Source organism: Vigna angularis, chromosome 1 (genome assembly GCF_016808095.1).
Source record: "Vigna angularis cultivar LongXiaoDou No.4 chromosome 1, ASM1680809v1, whole genome shotgun sequence".
In the NCBI taxonomy this organism is placed as follows: domain Eukaryota; kingdom Viridiplantae; phylum Streptophyta; class Magnoliopsida; order Fabales; family Fabaceae; genus Vigna; species Vigna angularis.
Window position 1 is genome coordinate 35,793,280 of NC_068970.1, and position 12,304 is coordinate 35,805,583.

General features: G+C 32.9%; 1 protein-coding gene across 1 annotated transcript; it reads left to right on the forward strand.

The window, feature by feature from the left end:
• Positions 1-5,977: 5,977 nt before the first annotated feature.
• LOC108327081 (WRKY transcription factor 72A) lies at positions 5,978-10,299 on the forward strand. Its single transcript, XM_017560792.2, has 4 exons — positions 5,978-6,075; positions 8,216-8,623; positions 8,970-9,083; positions 9,242-10,299. Exons 1-4 carry the CDS (start codon positions 6,046-6,048, stop codon positions 10,154-10,156), a joined length of 1,467 nt encoding a protein of 488 aa, XP_017416281.2. The 5' UTR covers positions 5,978-6,045; the 3' UTR covers positions 10,157-10,299.
• Positions 10,300-12,304: the final 2,005 nt, after the last annotated feature.

Here is a 12,304-nt window from a genome sequence, read left to right on the forward strand (position 1 = left end):
AGATTGGGTGAGACAGGCCTAACTTAGGTCAAACCCTTGTTGGACAATGTTAGATCTGACTTGATTAGGACAAATCGATCTAAGCCTAAGTTTAGTTATGTTAGCTTAGTGTTAAACTCGCTTTTAGTCGCATCAAAGCCAACAAACTCAGTTTCCCCACTAATGTAGTAGAGGGATAACCAAGGATCAATCCAAGGACTCAACTATGATTAAGCTTCAGAGTGTAAAGTTAATTCTTGTAATTATTTACTACTTAACTATAAAAACAAGGTGGGGAAAAGAAATTAAAAAAAAATTAAGAAAAGCAAAACTATAATCTGTTTAAAATAAAAGAAGAAAGAAAATAAAGAAATAAAACCTAAGATAAAGAAAATAAAACCAAACTGAAAAGAACTTAAAACTCAAGATTGAAAAGCATTATATCAACAAGAATGTAAAGGCTGAAACAGAAGTAAAGCAGATCATAAATTCTAAAATACTCAACGTAAACAACTGGAACATCAAAACTCAAACTGAACTTCAACTATCACTATCAAAAGCAAAGACGAAATTGATTTCATAGGTGAATGTACATTGATATGAATAAAAGAGTGCTTAGAGTTCTCAAGAAGACATCATGATATTGTGAATCCAAATCCAAGGTATTTCTAGTTCATATTTCAGAACTTTAAATTGACTCTTTCCACTCATTTTTCCAATCAAGGTTCATTAGCCTATTCATCAATCTAAAATTCACAAACAAATTCAAGAAACACAAATTTGAATCAATTTTTATGCATTGGACTCATCTCTGGCTCGAGACGACATCTCGATAAAGAATGCTCACTACGGAGTCATTTGATTCCAAAAGGAATCATAAAATTGCAGATATACAGAATCCAAATCATTTTCTAAACAAAACCATTGGAGACATCAAAATCACAGAACAATCTCAACACAACAAACAAGAATAAAAGGAAAACACGAAATCGAATTTTATTAATATGAAAAAGGAAAATTACAAACACTATACCAGAGATCAACGAATGAGGAGCTCACAGATTGTCACAGTTCCATGAATCTCATCAGTGAAATCCAGAATCAAGAACAGTATCTCTACTCTAAGAAAAGCGAGTAAAATCCTAATCTAAAGAATGGAGAACTGTAAACTGAAAGTAAAGTGTCTAAGTGTCTATTTACATCGCAAAAGCCCCTTTATATAGGGTCTGAAAAGAAAAAGAAAATGAGAGCGGGAAAAGGGAAAAACTTTCTCACTACGCTTTTGAGCTTCGTCCTCCACGTGGCAGCTCTGGTCATCTTCCATCTCCACCGGTCAGCTTCTTTGCAGGGTTGCGTGCTTCATTCTCGGTCCAGGGTCATCTTCGGTCAGTGACGTTTGGAGCATTGGGTAAATGCCGAAGCTCCTCTTCCTCAGCTCTCTTCACTTGAAGCCCTAAATCAAGGGTGTTTCCTCTCCTTTTTTTTTCTCACTCGAGAGTGTTTTCTTCCTAATGAGAGTTGTGATACGAAGACCCCTAAGGCGGCAGTAAGACATTCTCCAAAACGGCGTCGTCACACTAAGACACAGGCCCAATTCAGCGCCCCAACTCTTTTGATACAATCAGCTCCAGGCAGCGTCCCAATCTCCACATCTCAATCAGAATCAGCCAAATAAATTGTTGAAGCACAACAGATTTCTAGTGCAGGCAGACCAGCCCAATTTCAACCAATGGCTCAATGTACTTCAGCCCAAAAACCTACAAAATAAAATGAATTAAAGAGCTAAAACCAAAATTACTAAAAAATATAACCTATTCTAAAAATTATTTTTGCTTTGTTTTCTAAAATATTTTTCTAAAAAGAATCTAATTACTTAAAAACCTATTTTATTTGCCTAAAAAGAGAAATTTAACCAAATTTTTATTTAAAAGATATTTTTACCATTTTACACTTAACTATTATATTTCTAAAGAATTAAAGACTAAAGAAACTTAAGAAAATAATTTTAACCTAGAAAAATATGCAAATACTGAGAGTTATCACTTAGTTAGGTTGAGTTAAGCAAGACCACTACTAGGCCAAGTTTGTCTAAGCTTAACCCAAATCAAGACTAGGTTAGATTGGGGCCTAGTGATGAAATATTATGTCAAATTAGGCTTAATTAGATAAGGTTGTTCGACTGGGTCGAGCTAACCTTAATTAAGATGGGTTGGGTCATACCTAAATTAGGTTGAGTAGGACCTAAGTTAAGTTGAACTAGTGTGGGTTTGTCTTATGTCAAAATGAGACTGAGTTAGGTTGAACTTAGGTCAATTTGGGTATGGTCTTGACGAACCCCTATTTGAGGTTGGTAGGGACTAGTCTAGGTTAGGACAAGTAAAAAAAATGGAGCCTAAAGAAGAGTTTGTCTGATTAGGTTGAGCTCAAGTCAGGTTGGATTAAGGTTAAACCAAGTTTGGTCTAAGCTGAGATTAGGTTAAGGTTAAATGAGGTTTTTTGGGCCCATGTCAAGAAAGATCTAGTTGGGTTGGGCCAACTCATGCAAAATTTACTTAGACCGGTGTCAAACTGAACCCAAGTCAAATTGGATCAAGTTAAGTCCCACCCTTACAATTAAGTTGCATATAATAAAGGCTTAATATCACTGTTGGTCCCTTTTTTTGTAAACTTTGTTCGATGTGGGACTCATATTTTTTCGAATGTTCAATGTAGTCTCTAATTTCGTAATTTATGTTCAATTTGGTTCTTTTCGCTGAAGACGTTTAAATCATTAACGACGTAGATTCTACGTAAGAAAAATAAAGTTGTCACACAATAATGCTATCAATGGCTGACTCACATCATTATCTCACCCCGTAATCATCATTTTCCCCAAATCAAAAACCCTAATTTCTGTAGGTTTTTGTGATTTAATGGAAAACAATTTGAGGGTTTTGTTCCTTGCAGATGGTTTTGCGTCATCCATGGAGGTTAAACAAGTTCAATGGTGGTGCAATTTGAGATTTAAACAGGTTTTCACGGAAGAGGTTCAATTTCGCGAATGAGGGGTTCATCGTGAATTGGGCTTTTGCGATTTGTGTTGATGATGATGCACGAGAAAGATGATATATGTTGCACAACCTATTGCGATGAAGAAACTCTGTTACGATTTAGGAGTTGAACATGATTTGAGCGAGTTAGGGTTTGGTTCAAAAAGATTTGGGATTGTTGCGCAAACTAGGGTTAATGTTCGAAGCAAATTTGAGAATTCTGGGTTTTCTACAGGTTCAATGGTTTGTGATTTTTGGGATTTCACTTTGTAGGTTCTTGTGAAGTTGGAATTCTTTAGTTCACGTGGAGAAGATGATGGCCTGAGTCTGGTGCATAATGACGTGCTGATGGAAGGAAAATTGGGGTTTCTGATTTGGAGAATATGGTGATGATGTGGCGAGATGAGTGACAGGTCATTCCATTTTTTTTACATGAAATTTGCACCGTTAGTAATTTAAACGCGTCAGCGAAAATGACCAAATTGAATATAAATTACGAAATAAGGGACTACATTGAACATTAAAAAAAATGAGTCCCACATCGAACAAAGTTGATGAAAATAGGGACCAACAGTGATATTAAACCTATAATAAAAAATAATTAAACACTAATTTATAATTAATGTAAAATATGTATGAATCAATTTGTAATTTAGAATATTTTAAGTACTCATTCAATTTTAAAATATTTAAAGGTTAATTAAAGGTGAATCTACTTTCAACCTCATCTTAACTCATTTTATGTGAAGATTTTGAATACTATACACTTACTTGTTTAGTAAATTAATATATTTGTATTAATTTTCTCTTTTATATCTTAAAAAATTTAAAGTTTTAGCATATCGATAACTTTTTTAAATATTAAACCAAATACATTAATAAAATATAAACAAATCAGATGTAAAAATTTGTAAAAAGACAGAAAAATAATTTTAAAATAATAAAGAACAAAACTCGAGCCCTTGTATAAAAAATAGTAGCGAGTTTTAAATATTGTGAGAGTGTCTTGTTTAACTCATCAAAATTTCTCATTTATATATAAACAGTAGAACTTTGGTTTTGGTAACTCAATGATTTTTCTGAGTGAATATCACTTAAATAAAATTCTACTTATTTTGGCTTAAATAAAATACTAAACGGGCAAGGTTTTTTCTACTAGAGTCATGCCTATGGACAATAACAGGGCTTTGGTCCATGACTATTAACCTTCAGTTAAAACTATATTATACTTCCCAACCTATACTTTGAAGTTTCAAGACCTAAAATATTTTCAAACAAGCTTTAAGTTAAGTTAATAGACACAACACAGATAACACACTGAAATACCAATTAGAATCCATGAGATATAGTCAATAATTGATTAATGTATTGTGTGTATAATTGCCTTGCCGGCCCTTAAATTCCCACAAAACGTGTCAAGTTGGTGACTGAAAGCTGGATTTTCACTGCTTAGCATATAGCTGCTGCCTGCAGAAATGACCCTTCAAAGGTAGGAATAGCTTTCAATGGACTTGTGCTTGTAACTAAGACCTCGATCGTTGAAATAAAGTATTAGTTTTGCTGCTCATGCCATGTGGACCATGATATAATTGCTATACAATGAAAACGTTGGTCATTAGTTCGAAGAAAACAAACAAATACTAATAAATAGGAACAGTAACAGTAACATGTAGGTTGGATGACTTGGGTCATTAGACCTACACAATGGATGTACATTCTGCAGACACAACCATTTTTCGGTCAATCCTAATTTAAAAGACATTTACAAACCAAAACAGGATTTTCAAAGGGTTCGAAATACTGTATCTGATTGCAATTTTTCTGAAACATTTTAAAGTTTTTTTGTTTGTGTTAAATGAATTCTGATAAAGTATACAAATGGTCTGACATAGCTCATATTCTTCATATACTGAGACATGTATAATAAGGATAGATACATAATAAATGATGTTAATATTGGGTACATTCAACCTTCTTAAGCAAACTAAAAATGATGCGAGAGACATTATTTTAATAAATGTTGTTATATTTTAGCTGACTTTTCTGAAATTTTAAAACATTGTTTTAATGATATTATTAGTCTGCATCTATTTATATATGAACGTATTGGGGTGTGTCAAGTGTTATATGACCTCTTGACTGAGTTTAAACATTTGAAATGACACATCTTTAATGAGTAGTTAACCAACCATAAAGAAAGCATCTAAATTTAACTGACCCTTTGAGCAAGAAATGGAACGCAATGAACACCAACCAAACGCTCTCCTGCTGCATATCTAAGGTTTTATAAACTATTATATAGTCAAAAAACTATGCCATGCATATAAATGCAGCCATGATAGCAGTTACGCATGACATTAGGAATTATTTATTCTTAATTATGTATATAAAGAATGCTTTGAATAATATCTAATAACAATTTTAAAGGAAGGGTTCTTAATTTTTATAGTGGACATATATATATATATAAAGTTTCATTTGTGTCTTTTCTTTATTAAAAGAAAGTACAAAAGTATAAATACAACCTTGCTATGGGGAATTTGTCGGAAATATATGACTTTATGGTGGTAAAAAGAAAGGAAGGTGTAAATATAAAAATGGCACCGAAATTGAGGACCCACACAAAATCACCATATTCAAGGTTGATGAGAAACATGGCAGGTGAACTTTGACTCAAGTCGGCATTTTTGGGACGTTAATCTTCAAATCTACTGTTATTTGATGTCTAAAATACTAATTACATAGCCATTAGCCATTGTTATTAGAGTTGAAATGCTGAATTATATAATGTTCATTCTTTTAATCATATGTATAAGAAATCAACTAATACACAGAAATATATATAAAAAAAGATCACTGTTTGTTCTTTACACGCTCTTGACGTGAGGCTGGCAACACCATTCAAATTTTAGCTTATATTATCGAAGTCAAAACTGTTGGCTTCAGTATATAACAAAGCCAGTCCTATATTGTGTTGAGAGGAAGAAAACATTGATCCATTAAGAGTTTGTACCTTTTTGTTTGGCAAGAATACTCCATGGAAGTTAGCAATGAAGTTAGCAATAAGGTGATTTTTTCTTTATTCATTTGTGGTGTTTCTGATGTTTATGATTAGCAATTTGAAGTTTTCGTTAATGTTACTTTTCCAGTTTCATTATGACTCTGTTATGAAGTAGAAGTCAATGATAAATATAGAATTTCTGAGATGGTGCATGCATGCTAGCTTTAGTTCTTAAAAGCATCAATTAAATGTTAAGTTTAATAATCATAAATGTGAATTGAGTGATTGTGTTGTTGTCCATTTATTTCACTTTGACAAGGACTGGCCTAGTTTCCCAATGTTTGAGTCAATTATCTCATGCTTCTGATGGTGTGTTAGTGAGAGGACATATTTGAGTATACTTGAGAAGATCATTGAACACAAACATGAATGACAAGGTAAAGAGCTAGGTTGAGTCATAAAGATTCTTGATTTCAGCCAAAATTTATAAAATGATGAGTTAAACTAGACTAAATAAGAAAATATCAATTGGCACATATTTCGCTTAAACTTTCATATTTTGAAAGAGTATATTAATTGATAAGCTTTTTAAGAAAAAACCACTGGTATTTTTAACAATGCTATACCAATACTGGTTTCTCTTAACTGGGAAATTTATTCTAATATCTGATAAGTTCGAAATGTTCGGATGGCGAACAGGTATAGGAAACAACAATTCTTTTTCTAAGAATATACTGTATTGTCTTGTTTAAATGTTTCTGTGCATTCTCTTTCCTTTTACATTGAGGGAGAGGAAGAACTATTTTGATTTCTTTTTGAAATCTCTGATGAAGCTCTAATAATTCTCCAAATGCTATGTTTCCGATAAACCACATTAAAATTTAAATGGGTTCATATTGTTTGTCCAACAAAAAAATGTTAGTGGAACTCATGATCTATTTTGAGAGGGAATAATCATGACGTCGGAAGTTGGTTTTGTTTTTAAAAGATATATTATTTCGAAGCTTTTGAGATATAAGAAAAGTGATATTGATTTTGTTTGACAAGAATTAATTTAAGATGTTTCTCTATTTTTTTTTTTATAAAAATAAGTACGTTAATTTTAAGTATTTGTAAACGACTAATTTAATGATAGATATTTAGTTATATTAACTAAACTAAACTAATCAAATTTTTTAATCGTTACGAATTAGCTAATTAGATATTATAAAAAACACTCAAGAGAAAAAAAATCATTTTCTTATAATTTTTCTTCCGCACTAGCAAATTCTTTTGTCGTTTATTTTGTTTCATATAGCTACCCATCACATTTTTATTAAGCACAACCTTAGTCACGAAAAAGTTTAAAATTGTAAACAAAATAATATAATTTATACTAATATAAATCATGAATTTAAATTGCAATTAGTTGGACGTTTGGCACATGTTTCTTAATTAGCTTTATTTTCTTCCTAATTTTTCCATTTTACAAAGAAACTTAACAGCAGCCATGATTTTCAGATAAAATATTATACTGTAAGTCTGGTATATATTTGAATTAATCATGATTTAGTGCCATGAAGTTAGTGGTCAGAGTTAATGTACTTATATTCTTACTCAATCCAACGTGAAAAACGAAAAGCATGTCTTTCCAAGTTCAATGATTATACTTACGCCCAAATCTCGGCCAAATTCTTCAGCACCTTCCTTTTCTCCTACATGTGTCCACAAGAGAACTAATACTTGAGTAGATAAAGAAAAATTGCATTGAAAAAGTGAACATTTAGGACTTTTTCAAGCAGAAAACTGTAGGTTTGTGCTTTTTTGATTCTGGTTTGTAAGTACAAACGAAGAATTATTTGGCTTTGCTATGTTTCACTGTAAATATTGATGAGTATGTTTACGTTGACTAATAAAGGTAATAATCATGAACTCTTTATTTAATAATCTCAGTGACACAAGAATCACAGTTGCCACGAATGGATGGATTGATAATAATAACTTGTTCCTCAACTTTCAACGTACAATATTAGTGTATGTCGTAATTCATTGCACCATTCCATCATGCTGTGTATTAAGTTTAAGTGCCTGGTTATCCTACCAATAATAACACTGAATTTTTCATCTACTTCACATCACACAGCAAAGGTGTGGAAGAGATATATATACACACACACACTTGCTAATTATAGCTTGTCTTAGGTCTTTGATCTGTTACAACATGCAGGATCATAAGCTTGAAAGGGAAATGCGAGAGGTTGGAGAACTTTCATTGGTAAGGCTGGTAAATGATTCAACTAGTGATGAAGAAAGTGAACTTGTTTCCCTCTCTCTTGGAATTTCATCTACAGGTAAACATGAGAAGAAGATTAGAACTGAAAATAGTAGAGAAAATGAGGATTTGAAAGAAGGACTTTCACTTGGATTAGGTATACGATTTGACCCTTCAGCTATACAAAATCAAAGCACTGAAAGTAGGTGTGATGGGGAAATGAAGGAAGAGGAACTCAGAGAGATATGGCCACCCAGTAAAGTTCTCAAGACAATGAGAACTTGGGATAAAAGTGAAGCTTCTCAACATGCTGAAGTCAAGAAGGCTAGGGTTTGTATCAGAGCAAGATGTGATAATCTTACGGTTAGTTTTGTTTTTTTATTTCTCTCATCTTTCCATCTAACTTTATCACTAAGTCACCTTATCACTCCTAATTAATAATAGATTAAACTTAATGTATTGAAAATATTAAACATTGATTTCTTCTTTTTGTCTTTCTATTTTCATCTTTGTCAACATGTTGTGAGAGGCTTAGCTTGGTAACCATTATTGACATTTAATACAAACTATAATTTGTAGGTATTGAGATAGATTCTTACTTGGATTATAAAAGATACTAAAAATTGCATCCAGATTTTGTCTTACTAATATACCATTTAATAAATTTCAATGTTTTCTTTTAATCCTACTTGGTTGAAATTTTGTACAGATGAATGATGGTTGCCAATGGAGAAAATATGGACAGAAAATAGCAAAAGGGAATCCATGTCCCCGAGCATACTATCGATGCACTGTTTCTCCATCCTGTCCTGTGAAAAAACAGGTATACAAAATTTTCTAGTGGATTGTCTAAGGTAACAAAAGAGAATAGGTCAGAATGAAATTGTTGCACACAACCATTACCCAATAACTTCTATAAACAACTTTATCCTTTTTCATTGATTAAATGATTAAACCTTATTACTTGCTTCAAATTTTCAGGTTCAAAGATGTGCTGAAGACATGTCAATCTTGATTAGCACTTACGAAGGAACTCACAACCACCCTCTTCCTACTTCAGCCACTACCATGGCCTACACAACTTCTGCTGCTGCTTCCATGCTTCAATCTCCTTCATTGACCACACAACTAGGACTACTCAATTCAGATACTGTCCCTCTCCTCAATTCTAATGTTCTTTATAACCTTAATGCCCTAAATTTCACATCAAGCTGTCACCATGTTTCAAAATCACCACACTTATTCTTCCACAGCTCCTCTATTTCTACCTCTAGTTCTCACCCCACAGTCACTCTTGACCTTGCCACTCTTCAAACTTCACCTCACATTGGAAATTTCACCCCAAGCTTGTCTTTCATACCAAAATATTCATCAACCAATGTTGATTTTCCCTCGAGTACTTTCTCTCCTTTGCAATCTAGTGTGCTACATTCACCTTGTTATGGTGATTACTTCAACTATGAGGGATTGATCACCCCAAATAGAAACCTTAACGGTTCCCATATGAACACTGGAAAACAACCATTCCTGGGACATCTTTGTCGATCTAATAACATTACCAACCATGCAGTTTCTAAGCAATCTTTACCTGATTCCATTGTAGCTGCATCCAAAGCAATCACTGCTACCCCAAAATATCAATCTGCTATATTAGCAGCTGCCCTCACAGCTTATGCTGGTAATGGGCTAAGAGAAAATCATGATGAGGCCCAAAGTGCCGGTTTGGACTTAAATCTAGGTGGAGATATGCCATACACAACCAAGACAATTTACCCAAATTCTAATGCATCAAGGTACAAGAGAATGTCATTTTCTGCTCCTACTGCTCCGAAAATAAACTCGGTCATATTTCAGCCATCACATGCATCTAAAAGTAACCTATTGTTAGACCAATAGAAGTGAAATCAATAATGTACACATTACATCATGATCGAAGCCTATCTAGATTGGGAGCTTCACAATGTTTATAGCATAGAGGCACAAAAGTTACATTACATATCATTGCTTTCCAAGTTGTTCTTTTGTGCTGCAAGGAATTGAAAGGATTATTGTTGTTTGCATTTCAAAACTTCATAATATTGATGTGTTTGATAGTAAATTTACATTTAGATTAAATTATTTTCAGTTTCTTTCTTTATTTGGAAAGTTGAATGTGGTCGTTCTATTTTCAAACCGTTCAATTCGATTCTTTAATTTTTCTAAAAAAACCAGGTATCATCTTTTCTATCTAAATAAATTATGGCAAAGAATATATGCTGGTGTACGTCAGCATAATTTAGAGAAAAAAAGGGTTACATGAAATTTTTTGAAACATTAAGAAACCAAATTTAATTCTTTAAGAATAGAAAGACTAATAAAATTTTGTATATGAATAAATTGATTAAAAACTAATTATATATATATATATATGTTTATTTATTAGTAGTATGTGTATTTAGAATAAGTATATAACTACAATTTTCTTTTAAAAGCAGTTGCACATTCGGATAAAGGGACAGTGCTTATCTACTATCCGACCATAATAAAAAAAAGGTTTAATCATTTTCGACATTTCTATTTGTGCAGGATTGTCTCAGATAGGTACTCGTTTTCTAAAGTGTGTCAAAATGGTCCTTAATTTTGAAAATTGAAATCAATTGAGACCTTCCCGTTAAGTTGGCTGGACGACGTTAAAGAAATTGATGCGTGGGTTGCTGAGATGACCAAATGGTACTAACATGGCACAATACTGTTGTTGACCTGGCTTAATGGTGAGTTTTTATATTTAAAAAAGTTAAATTTTTAAATCAAAACGCAACGTTTTAATTTTTAACAGAATAAATGAACGTTACGTTAGTTTTATTTAATTTCAATGTTGGGGAATTTGGGATAATTGGGAGAATAGGGTTTTGTCGAGGGTTGACTTTTGTGGTTGGAATTTGGGGGACAATAGGGTATATCGATGTTATTTGGTATAGTTGGTGACTAAATAGGTATTGTTTCTAGATTTGCGAGTGATCTATCGGTGCTATTTCGGTAGAATCAGGAAGGTGTTGGCGGTGAAGCACGTGGAAGGCTTCTGTGATGACTACTAAAATGTGAAAATGAGATGAGTATTAACCTGGTGTTCTTGTTTTGAGTTGATCAACAATCCTGTTTCTATCCTTCAAGGCTTCATGATTTGCAATGAACATTGTTGGTACCAGAAACCATCACTCAAGGATATCAATGAAATGTTGTTTGAGTTAATAATTGTGCTAGAGTTGCGGCTTTTGCCAGATTGTGTAACTGTTACATTATGTATATAGGGGAAGGAGGACCCAAATGAAGAAATTTTCTCAGAATTTTCGCAATGGGTATCTAGGGCATCAGGTTTACCTTTTGCAAATTTTTTGCTTTTTTTTTTCTTTTCCTTTTTACATGGATTTGATATCTTTAACCAATTATAATGAAATATGCATTAGGAAGTGCATCCGCTTCCAGTTATGAGGACTTTGAATCAGCTGAAGGGTGGCTAGCAGATTGCTTTGCGGATGCTGAAATGCAATTATGTCCTGATGATTTGTATGCTTCTAAAGATCACCATTAATATATTATGGCATATATCTGTTTATACAAAACAATCTTATGATTATGTTATTTGACTCAGGAATTTTTCTGGGGCTGATGATGTTCACATTGATGTTGCAAGTAGGAATTTTTCTGCCTGCCATTTACTCTAATTTTCCTACTTCTTTATTGTAAACTTTGACTTATTTGAAAAACGTTATATGCTTCCTTAGATCTGTGCAACTTCCAACCTGTGTGCCAACAAAATACGGTTCAGCATCGTGCCACTAAAATCCCCAAAAGTATTGTCTTCAAAGGTTTGTTTTGTTCTTGATACAGTCTTTTGTTTGTTTTAATTGTAATGTATATTTGCCTAATATCTCATCTAATAATGTCATCCAAGTTGCTAGGAGACGAGGCTGTTTGAACAAACTTCTGCAGAAACACTTCTAGCAGAAAAAAAAGGGGAGGAAAAATAAAATAAGCTTCTGCATATACCAATAGGTTTAATCCTTT

Coding starts and splice junctions, on each gene's coding strand:
- LOC108327081 (XM_017560792.2), top strand. CDS start 6,046: ATGGAAGTTAGCAATGAAGTTAGCAATAAG. Junction 8,624..8,969: donor CAAGATGTGATAATCTTACG/GTTAGTTTTGTT, acceptor AATTTTGTACAG/ATGAATGATGGTTGCCAATG. Junction 9,084..9,241: donor CCTGTCCTGTGAAAAAACAG/GTATACAAAATT, acceptor TCAAATTTTCAG/GTTCAAAGATGTGCTGAAGA.